Genomic DNA, 22,976 nt, shown 5'->3' on the forward strand with positions numbered 1-22,976 from the left:
CCCCCCCAGCTGGGCGCAAGGTGATGACGTCGACGTGACCTTTCAACTCCCCCGCGTGTGTGGGTTTTTGGGGAGGCCCAACATGGCCGCTGTCTCGAGCTGCCTCGGGCCCTGCCTGGGCGGCTCGGCGGGCTCGCCCGGCCCGGCCCGGCCCGGTTCGGCTCGGCTCGGCCCGGCCCTGCAGGGCGCTGCCGCCCCGCAGCAGCGGGACCCGGCGCGGCTGGGGGCCGAGCGCTCGCCCGGCTCGGGGCCCAGAGCGGCCGGCCTGGCGCGGGCCCGGCTCGGGGCCGAGCTGCCCGCGGTGGGGCTGCGAGCAGCGCCGAGCACACGCGGCGGCGGGCCGCCCCCGATACAGGAGCCGCACAAACACCCCCCGCCGGGAGCGCTCGGGGCTCTCCCGGGGCCACGCTGGGCTCTGCCTGGCGCACGCCTCCAAAGCCGGCCCCCGCAGCCTGTCCCGCTTGCGGGCTCCTGCCCCCAGGGACACGCCGGGGCAGGCCCGGGCTAAGCCAGGCTGTTAAATCCCTTATGGCCGAGACACTCATTGGGGTGCCCAGGGGTGTAAGCAAACCCCTGTGGCCATGAACCGCCCCGCAGAACGGCGAGCGGGGAACTACAGTCAGGAGCCCTTTTGATCGTGGTTCTTTCATGCCATCGTTTCTCCTGAGCTGGCAGCTCGGCTGAGAGAACATGTGGGTTAGCAGAGAATGGAAGGGAAATCGCCCCCTTGGTTTTCAGTGTCACGGAGCCTTGCTAATGGGCTAGGGCACCAAGCATCCTCCAGGGGGGAAATGGAAGAACATTCCATATGCCAGCCTGCTCCCACCTTCCCATGTGCTGGCTGCGGATTGTGTGCACAGCCAGGTCAGGTTACCTGCCTTTTTATAGATCTGCCCATGGCAGGAGGCAGGATCTTGATGGAACAACTGCTCTGCTATTAGCCTCCTTTCACACCAGCCCCTTCTCCTATACAAAGACAGACCCCAGTGAAGGGTTTATGTTCCACAAGACAAGCCTATTTAGGGATTGTAATCACCATGGAAATTTGATTTCATTTATATTTGTTTATACCCATACGTATGTCCTCGACAGAGATACCTATCTACTGTGCATTATAGTAACCCCTTCAGTCCCTACCTCGTTTATTTAATACTCAAGTCTGTTTCTGGAAGCCAGGGGTCTGGAAGCAGAGTAATTCCCAATAAAACAAGTAATTGAAAAGCTTGTCATCACAGCCTCTTCTGTTCTGCAAACCAGGCTTTGCTCCTCCGAGATGTGGATAAAACTGCCTTGAGTCTCCTTTGCTAGCTCCTGACCCCATAATGAGTAAATCCAATGAGCATTCTCTTCCCAACCTTGACAAGTTTGATGAGTTGCCCCTGAGTTTTCTGCTGGGCTTTATAATTGCTAAATAGGGTTAAAAATAAAAGGAAATACATCACCAGCTACCTCACCTCTGCCCTAACAGTGTGATGCCTTCGTAAATCTGTGTGATTTTCTTGGAATGAATCTCAGACACACCAGCTCTCTGTAGCCTATACATTTCTTTTTCTTTCTTTTTCCCTCTCCTTCCTTATGATGATTTGTGAGACCAGAATGACTTTGATTTCAGCAAGTTTGCTGTTTATTCACGTCACAAGTTTGACAGCTTTACACCAAATCAGATTGCTGGATTCAAGAAAGCTCTGAGGCGTCACTGGAAGCTCCTTTAGATTAGAACTCGCCTCCCCTGTCTTTTCCCCCTTCAGAGCCAATTAAAGCTCGCTGGGGCTTTAAGAGGAAACGTGCTCCCAAGCCTTGCATCTCACTCTGCCACTAAAATGGTAAGTGTTCTTTGGATCTCTCTCGACCTGCGGTCAGGGGGGAAAACCTGGTATTTTGCCTTGAGGGTTTGCAATATATTTTGTGCCCTGTTTGTTTAAGGTTGGTAGTGAGGAGGCTTACTCTGTACCTGGAAACCCAGACTGCAGCTTTGCTTTTCCATAGCTGTGAGGGGTCATTTTCAAGGATCTGAGCTTTGTCATTGCCTTGCAAAGACTTCTCACTTGCAGCAGGTTTGGTTTATTTGGGGGACACACTTCCAGAAACGAACCCTGACTTTTCCTGATCAGTGGGACCTCTGCAAACGTGCAGAGACTGGGCACAGGCTGGCTGTGCTTCTCCTAGCTTTGTGTAGACGGTTGGAAGACGGTCATAGCCAATGACTCTCAAGATAGGTCTGGATCGCTTGCTCCTTTTAAACAGCCGAAGTGTTTCCAAAGGAATTGAAGCGAATGAGTGTCGCTCTCCCGCATGCCTTTGCTTAGTGCCTGGATGCTGGAGCTGAGGTGTGTGCTGGAACTGCAGGAGGTCACACCGCGATGGGCTCCGAGGTGGCAGCCTAGGAGGGGGAGTGCATTCGGTCTCATTTCTGTCTCTCGTTCAGAGGTGACCCTGCGTGTTAATATGCTGGAGGAAGGGATCGATGGGTGCACAGGGAATCACTGGTAGCAAAGCTGGGGAGGGGAATATACACGGAGGCTACCAGGCTTTGATCGCAGCATCTAGCAAAGGTGGTTTGGGCTCCAGGCTGGGTCACACTCCCCCTGCATCCGCAACAGGCTGCTTGGCGGCTCTGGGCAAACCTTAGACGTTGGCTGCAGCATGGGTCTTCCCAAGTGTCAGTGCCTGGGCCCCTCTGAGCCTAGGATATCTGAGGGAGAATCATCCTTGAGGATCAGCAGCTTGGGTGGGAGGAGAGAGCAGAGGAGACACCGCAGGGCACAGCCGCCCAGTGTCTGGGGAGCTGTGGGTTGAGCAGAGAGGTGAGTGAGCTTTGACCGAGCTCAGGAGCATAGCAGAGAGCTGCGGGAAAGCCGGGGCAGGGCGGAGGAGCTGACTAAGGATGCTCGCAGCTCATGGTTTTGCCACCTCTAAGCACCTCTCTCCTATCAGGCCCTGGTGGCTGTGACACTGTTTAATCAGAACCCCCCCAAGGATGCAGCGGGACCCGGGAAACCCTTCCTCGACCTAGGCGATGTCTCCTGCCTTTGAGAAGCCAGCGAGCGGCCCAGGCTCTGGCCTCTCTCCCCTGGTTCCAAACTGGGTTTCACTGCTGGAGATGACACGGGGGGGGGGGATGGAGCCCCAGCCCCGCGCGAGCTGCTCTGCTCTGGTTTGTACCCCGGTCTCTAATTTCTCCTGGCTCTGCCTTTCCCTCTCCCCGCCCCGCGCCTTGTCTGCCCTTCACAGAGCACCATTCTTTCCTGCCAAGAGCCGGACTTTGGAGGGGGCCAGGGCCAGGATTGCCCCTGTTCCGACTCAGCGTCAGCAGCCAGTGTTGATGTTTCCAAGGAGACTTGGGTTTCGTTCTGGGCTTCTGGTCTCCCGGACAACACCAGCCAGAGCCCAGCAGAAGGACAGGCTCCGGGTAAGCTCCGCCGCTCCCTGGCTGCCCTGCCTGCGAGGATGCCGCGGGGGGGATGAACGCACCAGCTGGAGCGCAGCTGACCACGCTGGGGAAGGAAGGGCAGGTCCCCACCGTTGTATGCACCCTGGATCGTGCGTGTGGAGGGAGGGGGCCGTGCCCCGCTCCGCTGCCCAGAGCTGGGGGCTTGTACCCTGGAGAGAGGGCGCTTAACGTCCGTGTTCTCCTCCGACCTTACCCCGGAGCCATCCGCGTTGCAGAGTGGGGTCAAGGCTTCCCTGGGCCCGGCGGATCCCGGGCCGCCCCCTCCCAGCGCGCTGGTAGCGATTCCTGCGCTGTGTCTACACTGCGGCGCGGGGAGGAGCGGGCCTGGCTTTGCCGGGGGGCGGCTGGCGGAGCTGACTCTGCGGGCTGAGCCGCCAGGGACACTGGCCCTCAGTCAGGGCTACTTTGCAGGCAGCTCCCGGGAGATGTTCTCCGTGCAGCACCAGCTTCTGTTTGTCTTTTCCAGAGAGACAGGATCCCCCCGAGGTTCCCGCAGTGGAGGGGGACTCGTGGGATTTCAGTCCCAGTTCTGCCATAGACTCCCTGTATGACCTGGGGTCCATCCCTTAGTCCCACAGGCCCGCCTCCTCAAAGGTACTTCGGTGCCTAACTCCCACGGGAATCAATGGGAATTAGGCACCTAAGAGCCTTTGAGGAGTTGGGCATCTGTGCCTCAGTTTCTGCATCTGTAAAATGGGGGTCGCAATCCTTCCTTTTCCCCACCCTTTGTCTGTCTAGGCTAGTTAAGCTGCAAGCTCTTTGAGGCAGAGGCTGTCTTTCACTCTGTTTTTAAACAGCACCTAGCACACTGTAACCCTGATCTCATCTGAGGCCCATGGATGCTACCACAATGTAACCCACTACTAGTAATAATCATTAATAATTGTACACCCTGGGCCATAGTTTTGATTTTAGCAGAGCTGTATAACAAAGGAGGGATTCTGTGACCAGGCTTCCTGGGAACTGCACTGCACAATTTCCCCATGGGAAGGGGGGGAGACAGAGAATAGACCACAGGTGACATTAAGATAGTCATGTTGCCTACTGTCCACACCACTGGAAAGCTCTCAGATTCTATGGGGCGGGATACGACCCTGTATGGAATAGAAATTGCAGTCAGAAGAGCATCCAGCTTTCAGTCAGAGAGGTCCTGGTTCATGTCCCTGCAGTCCCTACCTTGGTAGGAAGGTTTGCTTGTTTCATCTCTAGCTTCCATGATTTGAAATGCTCTTGGGAACTCACCTCTTGTACCCAGCACTGTCTAGCCACAGATCTCAAAACACTTTACAAAGGAAGGTCAGTTCACACCTTTTTAAGATGGGGGAAACTGAGATAGTGAAGTGACTTGCCCCAGGTCACAGCAGAGCCCTGAATGGAACCCAGGTGTCCTGAGTCCCAGTACAATGCCTTGGCCACTGGCCCAGCCTGCCTCACAAACAACTTTCCCAAGCTTTGGTTCCTCTTGTAAAGAAGAGGAATTTTAAACAAAGAATAAAGAGCACAAGGAGAAAGATCTTCCAGATGCCAAAGGTGTCTTATAACAAACTCAGATGATTTACTAATTTATTATCCATTTTTTAAAGGACCCCTCTTTGTTGCTTATCAAGCAGTACACTTTTTCCTTGATTCAAATGAAGTAAACAAGAGGGATTAAAATAAACATGATTGTGATTTTACTCGTGGTTTGGAAAATGTGGTTTTTCATTTAATCACTTTGATGTCTGTTTTTGTCCAGACCAGTTCTGTGGCTTGGATTTTACTATTCCAGATGACACATGGCAAGGAGATCAGCTGTCCTCCCAGCTCTACAGAAACAAACAGGTAACATTTCAAATAACTCACACACTGGAGAATAGAAATTTCATGTACAGTTTTAAAATGTTCTTCCACCCGCCATCTTATGCTACTCCTAGGATTTCATTTTACAGTTGCCTAAAGCTCTGGGTCAGAAGAATGTATTCATAAACCCATATTTCTCTGTATAATGAGTATGGAAAACACTGACAGCCCGAAATCTTTTATTTTCTCTCCTTCCCTATGCTGATGTGTGAAATTAGAATGACTTCAATTAGCAGCAGCATTGCTGTCTGCCCATGTCACAAGTCCAGCAGCTTGACGCCGGATCAGATTGCTGGCTTCCACCAAGAAAGCAGAGGCATCACTGGGAAGTGCTTTAGGGTCTGAGGCTGCAAAGACTTACACACGTGTGTAAGGTTGCTCACATGATTAGTTCTGTTGGCTGCAGTGGGGGTACTCACTTGAGCAAAGTTAGTCACATGCATGAGTCTTCGCAGGACCAAGCACCAAGATTACAAGTCACCTCTGTAGCTCTTCTTCCTTTTCCCTGAGTGCTGGAGAGCCAGTGAACTCTCCAAGCTAAGCGGTTCCCATTGTAGCTGCTTGTACCTAGCTCAATGTTTAGATCTCAACAGAGTGATCCTGAACCAAAACACTTGGGGTGAAATCTTGGCCTCACTGAAGGCAATGGAAGTTTGGCCGTTGACTTCAGTGGAGCCAGGATTTCACTCTAGGTCCAAATATCCACAAACTTCCTTTCTCTTGCCTGTTATGTGTCTTGTCTATTTAGAACATAATCTCTTTTGGGGCGAGATGCCTGTCACATATGTGCTGGACCTGGCACAGTGGGGCTCCAACTTCATTTGAAACTTCTAGGGTGTGTCTGCTTTGCAGCAGGGAGCGAGCCTCCAGCCTGGGGAGACAGATTCATACCAGCTCTCCTTGGCCTAGCACACTAAAATTAGCAGTGTGAACTGCTGCATCTTGGGCAGCAGTGAAGAACATAAGAACAGCCAGACTGGATCAGACCAAAGGACGATCTTGATTAGGGGGCTGGGGCACATGACTTACAAGGAGAGGCTGAGGGAACTGGGCTTGTTAAGTCTGCAGAAGAGAAGAATGAGGGGAGATTTGATAGCAGCCTTCAACTACCTGAAGGGAGGTTCCAAAGAGGATGGATCTAGACTGTTCTCAGTGATACCAGATGACAGAACAGGAGCAATGGTCTCAAGTTGCAGTGGGTGAGGTCTAGATTGGATATTAGGAAACACTATTTCACTAGGAGGGTGGTGAAGCACTGGAACGGGTTACCTAGGAAGGTGGTGGAATCTCCATCCTTAGAGGTTTTTAATGCTCAGCTTGACAAAGCCCTGGCTGGGATGATTTAGTTGGGGTTGGTCCTGCTTTGAGTAGGGGGTTGGACTAGATGAGCTCCTGAGGTCTCTTCCAACCCTGATATTCTGTAATCTAGCCCAGTATCCTGTCTTCCCACAGTGGCCAATACCAGGTGCACCAGAGGGAATGAACAGAACAGGGAATCATCAAGTGATCCATATCCCTGTTGCCCATTCCCAGCTTCTGGCAAGCAGGCTAGGGACACCATCCCTGCCCATCCTGGCTAATAGCCATCGATGGGCCTGTCCTTCATGAACTTAGCTAGTTCTTTTTGGAGCCCTGTTATAGTCTTGGCCTTCACAACATCCTGTGGCAAAGAGTTCCACAGGTTGACTGTGTGTTGTGTGAAGAAATACTTCTGTTTGTTTGTTTTAAACCTGCTGCCTGTTAATTTCATTTGGTGACCCGTAGTTCTTGTGTTATGAGAAGGAGTAAATAACACTTCCTTGTTTACTTTCTCCACACCAGTTATGATTTTATAGACCTCTATTACATCCCCCCTTAGTCATCTCTTTTCCAAGCTGAAAAGTCCCAGTCTTACTAATCTCTCCTCGTACGGAAGCCGTTCCACACCCTAATTATTTTTGTTGCCTTTTTCTGAACCGTTTCCAGTTCCAATATATCTTTTTTGAGATGAGGCGACCACATCTGCATGCAGTATTCAAGATGTGGGCATACCATGGATTTATATACAGCTCAAGCCTGTAATATACATAATGACACCTGGATCTGAATTTTGCAGCCTGCACCCAGGTCTAGTTTATAATCTGCTCTCTCACCCCCTCCTTTTCTCTCTAGCCAGGTAGAGGTTAGTGAGCTAGGGATCCAGAGGGAAGCTTAAGTACTCTTTGAAATGCAGAAGGAAGAAAACTGGCAGCATTGTGAGTGAGAAAATCTCTGTGTATTTAAAGGGCTGTTTGCTGTTCATTTTCCCTGCACAACTCTATTATTCCTCTGCGGTTACAGTTTTTCAAAATAATCTCTTCAAACATTTGCTAAAGAATAGGAGAAGTCAAATGTGAGACGTGAACAGTCATGCCACTTAGCTTTACAGGGACAAGGGATTTTTGAGGATTGAATTCACAAAGCAAACACCAAAATCATCACATCCCACCAGGCCATAGAGCAGGGAATTTATCAGGTTACAGAGTCAAGAGAGCTAAGGAATGTCTATTCATTGATATCTGCATTTCACAGCTTCAAGACACCTTGCTACAGAAGGAAGAGGAACTTGCCAGGTTACATGAAGAAAATAACAACCTCCGACAATACCTGAATTCTGCCGTGGTTAAGTGTTTGGAAGACAAGGCGAAGGTACCATGTTCAAACCTGCCACGAAAACATGTGTCTGTGAGAGAGAAGGGAATGAAGCATTTAGGTGAAATGCCTAATACGCAAATGCAAATAAACACAGGTGTAAAAGGCCACATTGTGGGCAGGTAGCATGCAAGTGGAAAGGCCCTTCAAATGCTCACCAGATTGGTGACAAAGCAGTGCCAATAGTGTGTGTCGTCATGATCGGCCTTGCCTATGTAGACAGGCTTAAGCTGTGTGACAGCCCTGATCTTTAGCATTTATAGCTGATTTGGTTTATGATGCTTTGAGAGAGGGGGTTTATAAGAAGCAATGGACTAACCGTAACCCCTCAAACCTCTCACCGATGAGCAGAACTCATTACACTGAAAGGGTCCCAGAAAGCAAGACATTTAGCATTAATCAGCTTCGGAGTCAATAAAGCAGCTGTTCAGAGAGCAGAAGCACAAACCGGGGAATGGGTAATGAGGAGCATTCTGTTTGCATCTCTGCCGCTGACTCGCCCTTGTCCTTGGGCAAGTCACTTAGTCTTTGGCGCCCTGTCCCCACCAGTTGCAAAATGTGAATGCTAATAACTTAGCTGCCACCCCGGGGCCATGGGGCGGGGTGTGGGGGGAGCTTTGTTAATAATCGTTTGTCAAGATCTTTGGGATGCTGAGCTTGATGGTGCTATTGCTAAGGATGGGTTCAGTCCTTACTCAAGCAGAGCAAGTGGTACCCCTGGGCGTGTGGCATGAGTGAAAACTGAGATCCTTGACAGGATGTCAAAAGGGTTAGTGCAGAGGGAGTCCCCAAGGTGTTCTCCTCACCTGAATTGCGCTAAGGGTATGAGGACTTGCCCCTTCAGCTCCTCCCCACTGAGGTAGCCCCCACACCCTGTGGATCCCAGGGCTATCTACGCCAAGGCTTTCTCTGTGCTCCCCAGCCCCCCTCCCACTCACTGGGAACCATGGGAGACATATGCATGTTCCCCTCCCACCCAGTCCTGGATCTCTGGACTCAGCAGATCATGGGAGGTGACTGAGCCCCGCCGGTGCCAGATCAGATCCTGCTGGCAGGGTCGGTACTGAGGACGGCTGTATAGTGCAGGAGCTTTCATTTCATGGCTTACTGAGTTAAAAAGCAAACAAAGCTCAGGCCGTGTTGACACTTGTATTCTTATCTCGTAGGGGTTTGGGCTGTTTCTGGAAACTGTACAGCACAAAATAATTATTGCCATCTACGTTTGCTAACTGAAAATGAGCTCTGGATAAACTGTGCTTTCTGAGAACGATGTTAGGCACCTGTTCAGATAAAGTCTGTGGCCAGAAACATGTTGCTTCTGGGGCTCTGGATGATCAGCTTTTAATCTGCTCTGTCTTCCCTGTTGTCTTGTATAGAAACTACTGCTGCACAATGGTCAGAAGAAACATGCAATTATCAGAAGTGGCAAGAGGAAATTTAAAGAGGACAGTTACCTGGCCCCTCGAGAGACTCCTCACCCCTCAAAAGCCAGGAGGAACCTGCTCAGTGATTTTATTGCCTGCGAAGAACAAGCTGCTCCGCCCGTGGATACCTGGGTACTGCAAACCCTGGGACTGAAAGATATCAACACCATTGATGAGTCTTTATCAGCTAACTACAGTGCCCTGTCCTCTGAACTTGGAAAAAGCCCATACTGCCAGAGCCATGGGGAGGCAATGGACTATTGTAATGATGAGGACCCAACAGCTGCTTATGGCTGTGATCAGATGACTCTTATAAACAGCACTGCTGCTCCTGGGAAGCAGGCTTCACCCTACATCCAGCCACTTTCTTCAGCACCATGTGCTTCCTCGATGCTGCCCAGTGGTGCCCCTTTCCCACCTTATGGATCACCTTACTTCGCCAACGACGTGTCACCAAACAAAACCGACATGGCCTTTACAACCTCCGTGAGCCCCCACCGCAATGTCAAAACACACACCTTCCACCAGGGCCAGGTCTTCGTGCGCCGAGAGGAGGACGGAGGCTGGAAATTTACCTGGGTCCCCAAGCAATCAGAGTGACTCCCCCTTGCCCCCACCTCTGAGCACTGCCATCAGTGACATGTTTACAAACACAACTGCAGAAGCCTTTCTTGCACTTGAGATTGATGCTGAGAACAGAAGCAACGTCCCCTACAGGCTGTTATCTCATGCTGTGTGAAATGCTACATTATATCATCCACCCATTCACCTCTGCACGCTCCTACTTCAGCTCCAGATTCCATTTGGAAATGTATCTGCACAGGGCCAAATGTACAAACTAGCCCTCCATTCAGTTCAGCTCTCTCCACATCTGTGAGACCATCTACCACCACTTATTCACAACCCTTCTGCCGTGTTGTACCTTCCTGGCTGAAATGTACCCAACCATTCCTGTTTCTGACACTCTGGTGACCACCCCTACCTGGACTGGGAAGCCAGGAGCTGGAGCAAGGTTTCTGGGAGGACTGTTAAAGAACAGAGTCTCTGCCACAGCCCTTTTGTTCAGAGAATGAAGGCTGGTTCTGTGGCTGTTAGATCAGTGATGTTCTGGAGAGTGGAACCCCCAGTGGCTGCATAAATTGCATAGGAGGAAAGCAACTGTTGATCTGTTGTCCTTTAGTGTAATGCTTGATTGATTTACATACAGTCAATTACGGCCGTTGTTTTTGGATGCGTCCTCAAAAAATGAGCAGGATTTGCTTCTATTGCCTTCAGGTTGCCTTGTAAGTTACAAGCAACACGGCAAATCTAGTGGGTCTTCTGCGCTAACCAAGCAGCTAACGAATTTACCGCATGATGCTTTTCAAAGCTATTTCCATGGTGAGACAGCTGTATGCGTTAGCACTATCTCTGGAAATACAGATAATGAGTCAAGCCCTCAGCAGCTGTCAATTGGTGTAATTCCACTGACATCATCAACGGAGGGTCCGGTCCAGTATATTAGCAGGAGAAGCTTTATATAGTGTGTAAAAATATATATTTGGTGCCTTACTAGCCACCACGAAAGATACATTCTCTTCCTCTCACAATATTCTCTTGGCCCTGCCATTGGTTCACGTGCTGCCTAGTACTGAGTCACTTCCAGGGACACTCCTTGGGCTGTCTTCAATATTGTGCTGTGGGCTAGTGGAAACTCTTACTCATGCGAGTAGCCCTTATCACACTAAGCTTCTGCTGCATTCACAGGGCTACTCTGGACAGTAAAAGCCACTCTTCTGAAGTTTGGCAGTTGCTTTCCATTCCAGAAAATGACATGCAGACCGTTCGATTCTGGTTTCTTTTGATGGTGTATGGGGATTCAACTTTACGCAGGAGCAACACTGGCCCAAATGTTTGTTTACAGAAATTGCTGTTGGTAATTACAGAATTGGGCGTTTCTAGTACCCTTATTATGGGGAATGTATCCCTCGATTAAGAGATAGTATCATTGAGTGATTAAAGCAGTTGATTGCGAACCACAATTTCCATGTCCCATTCTAGGTTCTACCACTCACATCTCCCAGGGTTGTGAGGCCAAACACATCACTGTCTGGAAAGCGCTTTAAAATCCTTGGATTCAAGGTGCTATTCAACTGCACAGCACTTTTATTAAACTAACAACAACATGAAGTCAACTTACATGAAGTAAACTTACCAACCACATGTTTTATGTAAACTTTATTTGTTAATTTACCCCCCTTTGTCTTTTTCATACTTAAATATTGGTAGCATTGAAAAACAAGGGACCAGTCTGGCAATTATTGCTCTCATTAGTTGTCCTATTGACTTCAATGTGACTTGGCCGTCTGTGAATAAAGGTCCTCCAGTTACTTATTTTAATATAAAATTTAGATACAACTTTATTCTATATTGCTGAGGATTAAAATCTATTTTCATCCAAAATATTCTCTTGTGCCTTAAAATCTCAGTATTTGAGCTTCTGATTCAGGAGCTAAACTAATTCCTCCCATGATATTTAAATCAACAAGCAAATCTCTATTTGTTCGTAACTTATTTTAAAATAATAAGGCATCAACCGTTTAAATGCTTGCATTGGAGGGAACATAGGTTAATTAATGTTTAACCCAGAGCAGTAATGCGCACGAATTAAACTCCAGCAGTTTAATGCTATTTCCATTGAAGCTAATGGAGGTTTTGCCAACTTCAGCAAGAGCAGGAGCCAGGCTACTGTTGGTCTGTAGCAATGTAATTTGCTGCTTAGGGATATTTTAAATGAAAGCAGAAAAGTTGTTCCTGGTAAAAATATCTCCTCCTTTTTTTTTCTTTAATAAGCAAGACATTAGCCAGCTCTAGCCCAGACTGTATAGGATGGTGTTGAAGAAAAGTACAAATTGGGTGATTGTTTTGTACAGTTGTTAAAGTTACTGTTGTACAGAGTATAGACAATTCATTGCTTAATTCCCTTTCCTTAACATGAAGTGTGTTTGTGTGTGTGTGCTGAATGCCATGCTCAAAATAATTAGACAATGTGACCATAGGATTAATCCTCAAGCTAGAACATTTCTTATATATTTCAAAGCAACTACACAGTGTGAGTATAGAGTGCAATTCTATTGCATGAGGTTTAGTGCTGTAGAATTGAGTGACTTTTACAACATTAAAAACAACACTTTTTTAATCCTATAATTGATTTTTAACCCTAATGAATTAAAAATGAGAGATTAAGTCATTCTCTCTGTTTAATATCTTTTGCTGATATTTATAGATCACTTGCTTCTTGGAGCAGGGGGTTTATCTTCCTCTGTGTTATTTACTATACACCACTGGGGTGAAATTCACCCCCTGCAGAGTCTATGCAGCACTTAAGTCCCAGCTAAACTCTCAAAATAGAGTTTAAATGAAACTTAAGTGGTGCCTAGACCTTTGCCAGCCCTCTGAACAGGGATGAATTTCACCCTTCGCATTTAACAAATAAATTAGAAAGCTGAGTGACTCATTCAGAAAGAATAATTTCTCCAATTTTTCCTGCAGTTTTCTCAGTTTTATTCCACACAATATTTTAACTCTATGGTTTCTCACAGATTGTTCTCTAAGTATTTACTGTTTGAGGGCACTGGTGGTAGCTGGGGGAACTGACCAGATTAAGTCCCAAGGCATTGCTTCTCTTCCATGATTGGCAAAAATACTTGCATGTGCAAATTTAAAGTGTGCTTTGGGCAAATATTGCAACATGTGACTTTGAAATTTTCTCTTTGTAACCACTACACTAATTACATTTAATGACATGAATGTTGACAGATAGTGAACACAAAAGGATAATAAGAATTTGAGATAATATTCCTGAAATATTTTTATTTGCAATATTCATTTAGTTCTCATACAAAAACAGACCATATTTCCTCTAGAAATTGCATCAGCAGTTGAGTTTGGATTTACTATGACACCAAGAGCATTAATAATAATAAAATACAAGTCTTTCTTCCTTAGTTGGCTTACTACTTATCCACTGTAAGAAAGTTAATCATAATGCCAGACTTAAGGAACATCTATTTTTTACTGTTCCTCTAAAAAAATTATATATTTCCCAAGGGCCCCATCCTGCTCTCATTGACTTAATCAAGAACAGGTTCAATATTAAAGTGTGATTTGGGGTTACACATTGTTCCTATTGTGATAAGGTTGATGGTTTATGGTGGCCTAGTAAATAGGGGCCTGGATTGGGATTACTCAAGAGATTTGGGTGCAATCCCTGGCTAACCTATATACTTACTGTGTGACCTTGGGAAAGTCATTTAATCTACCCCATTCCTCCATTCCCCATCTGTCAAATATGGTTAGTCCTTCCCTCTCACAATAGGCTGTGAGTTTCAAAAGCAAATCAAGCAGTTAGCGCAAGGGAGTAGGAATCGGAAGTTCTGGATTCTGGCATTGACTCAGCTTTTACTGGTCCCAGTATAAAGGGACCAGTTCTTATCAAACTGAATAGAAATTGAGACACTAGCTGCTGTACACTTCGGGGGAAATTTGTTGTAATGCTAACTGCAAAGGGCCAGCAGGCCTAGATACCATTTAAATTCTGGTTCAGCCCTTAAAATGGGGTTTGATTAAGTGAGACTTAACTCATCCAGAAGCACTGGCTGCTGGCCCTTTGTGTAGGGGTGAATTTTACCCACTGTGGATATCCATCTTGTATTAACATTTGTTTTATTTTTTTATCTGAAGGCGTTTTTTTTTCATTATGTGAATGTAACACATGCCAGCTGCACATTTAAAAACCAATCTGTGTCTTTAGAAATGTATGATAATATAAACAGCGATTAATTTAACACTTAATATTTGGATGTTTATGATTTGTGTGTATGTGTGTGATTGAAAAGAGGTTCTAATTATATGTAAGAGTCAATTTTATTTGCATCAATAAGTTATGTCTAATAAAAACTGAAATAACCCTTGGGAGCTGTAAATCCCTCTCCTCCCAGCTCCCCCACGAACCATCATTTATATACTGTAGCTTAAAACTCACCCATGACAGAACAGTGACTACGCACTTAAGGCCAATTTAAGTGGCACAGAAGACTTATGCTGGCCAACAGTAAGTGCTGACTCCCAGTAAGTGAACTTGTGCTCATACACAACATGTGCACAAAATATCATGCTCACTCACAAGAAAAGAAGTCATGTGACAATTATAAGTGCACTCATTTAAAATCTAGCCCTGCAACATTCCATTGACTTTATTACCTTGGACGAAAACAGAATCAGGCCTTTCAATGTGAATTTTGGGTGCTCAGTGAATGCCAGATTGGGCCACAGATCTAGGCTGGAGAAAGGTTCCACGTTGCATCAGTGTGAATTGACGTGGTCTCTGCCAGTTTCCATTGGGAAAGCATCCACTTTACGAAGCTACGGCTACTCCCACAGGTGCTTCTACTGGCAGTCTGATAAGATAGGCCAATGATTGACTGGTTCATAGATACTAAACTAATCTTATCGTCCTTTGAGAGCTGTGCTCACGTGCATCATTTGAACAATGTACTGCTTATCCCATGCTGCACCTGCCTTAAGAGAAGATATCAGCCTCTAGCAACCTTCAAGCCAGTATTTTCCAGGACATTCTCTAAAGTAACCTCATTTCATTTTTAATCCAGATAATTTATTTCCATGGAGACAAAATTCCTCATTCTAGGAAATGATGAAATACATATCTTCATCATTTTCAATCTTTACACTGATCACAAAATGATGGATCACAGATGGAATTAAGTTATCGTTTACGAGGCTGGAGCTGAGAGATAAAAAGCTTGAGTCAAAAATGCAAATCTTATGTAAGTCAATTATGCTTGACCCCAGAAGTAGAGCAGTGTTACTTATTAACTCCTTTATCTGGCACTGCTCAGGTTTATCAGTAACCATGCATCTACTGGGACCAAAGAGAGAGGCATTTCTCTGGAATGTGAACTCCTTTATTGTTCATCAAGAAGACACATATTGAGTCCTCAGCTTTAACCCCTCGTGCCCTCTAGAAGTCACATTTGAGTCTTAAACGGACATCTCAGTCCAATCTTGGACTGCAGCCAGCTACATCTCCTCCAGCCATAGGCCTTGGACAGCCTAGGAATCATTTATCGGATGAGGTGTGATTCACCTATGACTCCATCCCCCAAGTCATTCATCTGGCTTCTTTACTGTATATCATTTAATTATTTCAGTAATAAACATTTCAATGCGATGTTTGCAACCCCAGCATACCAGCATTGTGCCAGGGCATGAGAACCAGAGTGTAAAATTAAATAGGCACTGAATTTCCATGGGATTTAGGCTTCTTTGAAAATCCCATTTGTAGACAATAGGAAGGTCTGTTTGATAAAAGCAACGGAGATTCTAACAGCCACTTTTGAACGTAGCATTAGGTGAAGAACACACTATCTGACACCAGTGATTTAGTTGGGGATTGGTCCTGCTTTGAGCAGGAGGTTGGACTAGATACCTCCTGAGGTCCCTTCCAACCCTGAGATTCTAGGATTCTATAATTCTATGATTCATTCACTTGGTAAGAGTGATATTTTCTGTGTGTATAGCACCTTCCCTGTGATGACTGATAAATGCTTTCTGATCTTTAATGAATTTAGATTCACAACACCTGTGTGAGATAGGTCAGTGCATCATCTCCATTTTACTGATAGGGAAACTGAGGCACAGAGGGATCATGACTTGCCCATGGTCACCCAGTGGCTCATCAGCAGAAATAGGAATCCAACCCGTGCCTCATGACTTGCAGTTATGTGGCTTAAAGAAAAGGCCATCCTTCTACCCCGTTTCTAGGAGCCCTCTGACCCCTTATTTAAAAACATGCTGATTTGAAGTAGGAAGCTCATTGCTCTGGCCAAGGTGCTGAAACCAGAAGCTGGCTTGATCACTAAACACTTCTGCAGGTTGGAAACTTTGATGTCAGAAGGAGCCTCGCTTCAGCTATTAGAAATCACAGTTTCAAATGCACTTCAGCATTTTGCTTCAGCTGGTTAGCATGTTGCTTGGAAACAGACAAGGATGCAGCAAGACAAGCAAATAAGCACCAGTCAATTCCAAGGAGATTAGAAGTTTTCTCTGAAAGTTTCCTACTGCTGCTGCCATAAATGCAGCAGGATCAGTGGGAGCAAAGGTGGAAGCCCTAGATCAGCAACTGGCGGCCAGCAGTGCTTTAACCCCCATGTCGTCTGGAGCTTCTCTGAGCACCGTTACACGCCAGGTAGAGAGTGCCTTGTCTACACTCGCACGCCCAGAGCTGGACCCGTGGGGGCTAAGGAAAAGAATGTCTAGGGTTGGTACAGTCGATACGCCTGAGCCCAGATGTCGTTAATTCCCACTAGTGTGTCTTAAGCCTGGCCTCCCGGGAACAGAGCGTCAGTCTCCGGGCCAAGGGCACATCATTTGTGAGAGGGTTCGTCGGCCTGTCCCAGTGCCTGACCCCAAGTGCACTGAAGTCAATGGAAAGGCTCCCACAAGCTCCAGTGCTCTTTGGCTGCTAACCAGCCCTTGCAGCACATGGCCAGACCCCTGTGACTGCTGTGGCAGTGGGCACCAGCCCTGCTAAACCCTGAGGGTCACTCCGCAGGCAATGGCTGTATTTACTGCAAAGCTGCTCTCCTCAGCGCTACCATCCTAGCCCTAGATTATCCTGTGAGCAAAGAGCTGGTCTGTATCTACTGCCTGCTGCCAGGAGAGGCCAGCCTGGGAAATCCCTGGGATCTGTGAAGCATTTTAGACCTTTGATTTCACAGCCTCCCTTTATTTGATCAGGCATGGACTCCACAGGACACAACCATGTCATCGATACCAGTGACTTATTCTCCTTGTTATTCAGTATTTCTCTGAGGGCCACACCCGGAACGTCCAGCCAGGGCCCTATCGTACTAGGCCTGGTACACGCATAATGAAAGGGGATTCCTGCCCCCAAGGAGCTTACAATCTACTAAGGACCGGCAAACTCTTGAAAGGTTTGGCTGGTTCACGGTCAGATTCTGTTCACAGGTGCACCAGTAAGAACCTAGAGAAACCCAGCTGGCTACAGCAGAGTCCCTCCAGCGTGACACTGGTGGAAATGAGACTCCTGAAGTCAGTTTGAGGTGTCACTATGCAGTATCCGATTCCCTGGGCTTGGAATCACAGGAAAACCAGCCTACTCTTGAGATTTCCAGCAGGATGGAAATGCGGTGAGAATAGCCTTTCTGCTGGTATTTTAGCCTTCTTTCTCTCATCCCACTTGATACCCAGCAGTGCAAGGATACCTGGAAATTAAGCCTAACTTTTGTGAACCTTCCAAACGTTCATTCTGCATTTCAGGCAAAGGCTCCTGTTGCTTCTTTTCCCATCCACGATGACCTGCTTTACCATGGCATGTGCATAATTCCAACTGAGGTGTAACTCTGCACACAGATATCCACATACGCAGCCAACCATCCCTGGGTCAGATTCTGAGCCAACTGACCATGGTGCAGTCAGTGAAGTTACTCTGGACTAACACCGCTGTCAATCCGATCAGAATTTGGCCCAGAGAGACTTGTGCATGTGTACTTGTGTGCAGGGTTACACCTTGATGTGATGGGTTGTATACCCCACTCCAGGTCTGAAAGGGTAAAGGGGAGTGAGAGGTAGGGTGACTAGATGTCTCGATTTTATAGGGACAGTCCCAATATTTGGGGCTTTTTCTTATATAGGCTCCTATTGCCCCCCAACCCCTGTCCTGAATTTTCACACCTGCTATTTGATCAGCCTAGCCGGAGGGCTTAATTGATGTACCTCGTTGCATCTGGAAGGTGGGCCTGACTCAGTTAAAGATGAGTCCTAGCTGGGTGCTTAAAATATAGAGAGGAACCCCAGACTAGAAGGAGGGCTTCAGGGAGAGGGTGAAAGAACTCTGCACATAGCAAGGCCTGTAGGCAGACTCCTGCAGGGCCAAGGAAGGGCTTCAGGGCACTGGAGGGGCAGGAAGCCTGGGAGAGTGTTGGCCTTGAGCTTCTCCCCTGAGTAAAGAACTCTGGCCAGGGACCAGGAGAGACAGGGAGAAGCCAGTGGAATGGAGCGGTCCCTGGTGCAGGATCTGGACTGCTAGGGAGAGAGCCCTGGGAGCAGGGCCACCCTTAGGCATACGCAGCATACATGGCTGCATAGGGCACTCAGAAATGTGGGGAACCACCAGGACAGCAGGTAAGAGTGGGTGGCTCCCACACACCCAGCATACGCTGCAGCCTCCTTAGGCAGGGGCCATATTCACAGAGTGAAATGTACCAGCTCCGCGTATTCTGCATGAGGGAGCGGGTATGGGGGTCTTTGTGGGGAACTGTGACGCTCCGCTGCCATGAGGCAGGCCGGGCGTCTCATTATCCTTTGCTGCCTCATCTCTCTGCCACCCCGGGCTGCGAGCCTGGACTGATGCAGCGTCTGCTGCATACGAAGCTCAGTGTGTGTCAGCACTGGGGGGTGGGGTGACTGTGCCCCAAGTCGGGCATAGGGGCACCAGTTTAATAATACTGTGTAGGGCCCCATAAATCCTAAGGACGGCCCTGCCTGGGAGGTGTTCAGCTGAGGAACAGAGCCAGGCAAAAGTAAGTGGGACAAAAGGTCGAGTTGAGGAGGGTCGAAGTGGGTTTACTTTTATATTTTCACAGGGGGGTTGTTCGGGGACTCAGAGGGGATCCCCGTGAATGCCTGGCCTGAAAGGAGGGTGAAATCTGGGGAGAATGCAGAACCCAAGGGGCTCAGGAAGGAGTTGTGGGGAAATCTGCTGATAGGCTGAGATAGGAGGAAGCAGGCAGCCTGCTCACTCCAGGATCCCTGGGCTGGAGCCCCAAGCAGAGAGGAGTGCCTGGATCTTCCTGCTAGTCCCCAGAAGATCTAGTGTGCAGGTCCCGGAGAGCAGGGGTGAGTCGGGACATGGCCCAAAGATTCAGCATGAGGCCAGGGGACTGTTGTTTGTTGGACTTCTGTTTCCCCCTGTGCAGAATGGGGGCACTACATCGGACCTGGCCAGAGGGCTGAGTCACGAGAAGAGGCAGCCCTCCCAGGGCCACAGTCGCTGTCACAAAGGGCTCCAGGAGTGGTACAGCCAGCCATGCCCTGCCTTGCCAGGAGGGAGCGCCAGCGGTGACCCCACCCATCGACACTCACTTGCTCAAAATTAGAATTAACTTTGGTCAAGCAAGTAAGAGTGAAGTGGTCTCTCCATGCGCCAAAGAGGAGCGTGAATCATTAAGCCTTCCCATGGTCATTAAATATCCCCATTTATCCCCAGGTCCTGGCCTAGTTCTATTATGGATAGTCCCGTTCTGCCTCCCTAAATGCCCCTGGACACTTCACACTGATATTCTGCATTACACAGCACTTTACTCAACAGACGCCTTACTCTTCTGTGGAACAGGTGCAATGTTCCTCCACAGAGATGGCTGCATTTCCATGGTAGTGAATTAATGCATTTAAAGAGACAGATTTTGCTCTCAGTTACCCTGGCACAAGCCACTGAGCTCAGTGGGATTTAGCACTGCAAATGAGAGCAGAATTGCGCACAAATTGCTTTGGGATCCTTCTGAGGGATATGAAATCCTTTTTATTACCATTGTGGCCCATTATAGTCACTTCAGAGGAGCGTGAACATTGGCTGCCTGTCTGTTAGCCATTTAATTACAAAGCTCTTGCTATTATGTAAATATTTAACTACAATGGAGGAAAGTAAATCAGTGTAAAATGATCCTGTTCCATTCCACTGGGAACAGTAACTCACATGCTGTCCAGACTGCTGGGCTACACTGGCAGAGCCAATAGAGGGGAAACCACCACTGGTAGCAAACCTCTAATGTTAGGATCTGTGCTGATACCCTGCTAACTGCATTGCCTGGTCGGTACCATTAGGCAAGATGTTTAGCTGGAAAGCTACTCCCAGGGTACCTCAGACATTTGCAGTGTGTGGGTAGCAGTGATGGGATCTACCACCAATCCATGAATCCTCCCAGACAGCTCAGCTAGCTTGGCCTGGCAGGCAGAAGCTTTTGGGGCTAGATCTACCTGGCCAGAGCAGGTACAAGCCCCAGAGAACAGAAGCGGTTTGGGTCTCAGTAAATTACAACACCCAGCTGCCATCTGTGTGAAGGAGGTAGAGGAAAGGAATGGCTAGTGGTGGGTGGAGCTTGTTCTCATTCATTTGCTGCTATGAGCACAGTTGTTACGAATAATAATACCTATTGCTTACATAGCATGTCTCCTCAGTAGATCTCAATGTGTTTCACGCTCTTCGTTTAACCCTGGGAGGTAGGGAAGTGTTATTATTTCATTTCTACAGATGGGGAACTGAGGCACAGAGAGGCTAAGTGGCTTCCAAAGGTCACACAGGGCCTCCATGGCAGAGAAGGGAATCCAACCCAGGTCCCCATCTCCTAGGCTAGTTCCCTAGCCGTGGATAATCGTTCCCCTCTGGGGCAGCATATGCCATATGCCAATTGTGAGGCAACACCACTGCGGGGCCCGTGGTTATGGTTATGCGGAGGGTGGCTAGCAGTGGTGGGGTCTACCACAGAACCAGGGACCCTCCCAGACCGCTCAGTTTACATGGTTATGTAAGTGTCATGGGTCTGTGTACTGCACCTCTCATTTTCTAGGAATCTTGCAGAGGAGCTGTCATTTTGTGCTGCATGTTACAGAGAGAGACGCACGCTATGCTCTCTTTCTCATGGGGACTTGACATTTGTTCTGTGTTCTTTTGATAGGTCCCTTAATCTACCGTAAATTGACAGTCTGTCCAACTGAAGGTAAACGACTGCTCTTTGATTATTGAAAACAACAATAATAAATCCATGGGTCATATATATCCTGAAACCAGAGCCACATGCAGTGGCTGAATAGAAATCAGGGCCTTCAGCTCCAAAACCTCAAGTCTCTGTGAGCTGAGTGAAGGGGACTCTCCATATGGTGGCCTTGTCAGTACAGTAGTATTAGGGCTTCCAGTGCATCCTCTTTGGAGACCTCTAGATAATAGATGGTGAAATAATTTAAACCACTTCAGCAGGCAGGGCTCCTTCCCCGAGGGGGCACATAGCACCAGATGGTGTGTTTCAGAGGAAAACTCCCATTTTCCAGGAGCTCTCAGATGATCTGCTGGAGCTGCCTCAACAGATGTTCTCCCCTTCTCAGGAATTCTCTGTCCTCCTCAGATGCCCTCCAGAACCCCTTGCATTGATATCCCTGGCAAAGCCTCATCTCAAAGCACTTCAGAAGGAGGGCCCACAAGAATCAGTGCAATCGTTTGTAGGGCTTCGCTGGTGTCAGAAAGACACAGGGGCTAGAGAGGAGGGTGCTTTAGCAGAACTCCAGAGACTGGGAACCACTCCCCTCTTGCTCCAGTCAATAGCATGCCACTCCCTTTGCTGGTCACTATTTCCAGGCCTTGAGGGGTTCACACAATGCCACCAGGCCTGGAACCTTGTCTCTGTTCCCCACAGGCTCAGGGATCCATCCTTGGGAGCAGAGAGAAAAGCAGAAGAAGTCCCGAAGGATGAGATGGGCCTGTCTAGCATGCTGTTCTCCTTAGTTTGCAGGACAAATTAACTTGGGAGAGTCACTTGGAGAGCCCAAGTGCTTGCTTAGTTTCTAAGACGACTGCCATTGGGCAGGGTTGGATGGCAAACCCTAGATGCCTTTAAACACGTAGCTTCACTGCAAGGAAATACAAAAGCAGAATGGCTCTATTAATAGAAAAACATCGGACCCCTCCTTTGCTCTGATTGATCTGTTCCTTGTAATTAACGTCAGCCTGGAGAGCCTCACCTGGCGCTGCCCACAGCTGATGTTAATCTTGCCTTGGCTAGGGTTGACTGCTCTCTCTCTCCACCCCTCCATTCATTTTCCACTTGGCCCATGTGCTGGTACTAGTTGAGTGAGTGACTGCAAGCCCCAGTGGATACAAACAAGCCCATGTCGCATCAAGTTTCAATCTCTTCTGCCTCCCACATGGCCTCCCCTGGCTAAAGTCAAAGAAATGCTGAAGAATCCAAGCAAATGAGCCTATCAATGTTTCTTACCAACTTTAAAATGTGCTCACTGGTGCCAAAAAACAAAAAAAAGATGCTGTTCCTCAAGATCCTTGTTGTCAGGGGCCACAATGAGCCAGATTCTCCAAAATAGCTGCCTATGTTGCATGCACAAAATATATGCCTGTATGTCAACAGCATGTGTAACCATGTGTGCACATGGGTGTGTGTGCATGCCAGCCTCCAACACAACGCAGCCCAGTTGTAGACTGCTGCACAAGGCAACCACCATCACCCGGGCTCCTGTATAAACCCAACCCCCTTCTCCAGTGATGCACAGTTTTCGGGAAGGGGGTATTGCCACAACTTCATGGAGTTCTTCCTTGTTGAAGGGAGTCTAAGCCAAGTGGCCAGGATCAGCTGCCTAACACTGGGATCCCGTGACTCACAGATGGATGAGTTGTGCCACAATTGTTTGCTAGTAGCGGTGCCCAGGCAATTGATATAAGGGCCAAACTTGCCTGTGCGATGGCCACCATCTTGGCCAAGGCCAGAGATTGAACTGGGGACAACTAGAGC

The 22,976-nt window shown here is 48.0% G+C and overlaps 1 protein-coding gene across 1 annotated transcript; it reads left to right on the top strand.

Annotated features, from left to right (window-relative positions):
- Window positions 1-419: 419 nt before the first annotated feature.
- Window positions 420-14,287, top strand: GMNC (geminin coiled-coil domain containing). Its single transcript, XM_030576265.1, has 5 exons — window positions 420-1,823; window positions 3,232-3,409; window positions 5,187-5,272; window positions 7,841-7,957; window positions 9,337-14,287. Exons 1-5 carry the CDS (start codon window positions 1,821-1,823, stop codon window positions 9,982-9,984), a joined length of 1,032 nt encoding a protein of 343 aa, XP_030432125.1. The 5' UTR covers window positions 420-1,820; the 3' UTR covers window positions 9,985-14,287.
- The last annotated feature ends 8,689 nt before the right edge of the window (window positions 14,288-22,976 follow it).

Source organism: Gopherus evgoodei, chromosome 9 (genome assembly GCF_007399415.2).
Source record: "Gopherus evgoodei ecotype Sinaloan lineage chromosome 9, rGopEvg1_v1.p, whole genome shotgun sequence".
In the NCBI taxonomy this organism is placed as follows: domain Eukaryota; kingdom Metazoa; phylum Chordata; order Testudines; family Testudinidae; genus Gopherus; species Gopherus evgoodei.

Excerpts from the sequence above, each read along its gene's own strand:
- GMNC (XM_030576265.1), top strand. Across the intron at positions 3,410-5,186 it reads AGCAGAAGGACAGGCTCCGG|ACCAGTTCTGTGGCTTGGAT; the intron begins GTAAGCTCCGCC and ends GTTTTTGTCCAG. Across the intron at positions 5,273-7,840 it reads AGCTCTACAGAAACAAACAG|CTTCAAGACACCTTGCTACA; the intron begins GTAACATTTCAA and ends TGCATTTCACAG.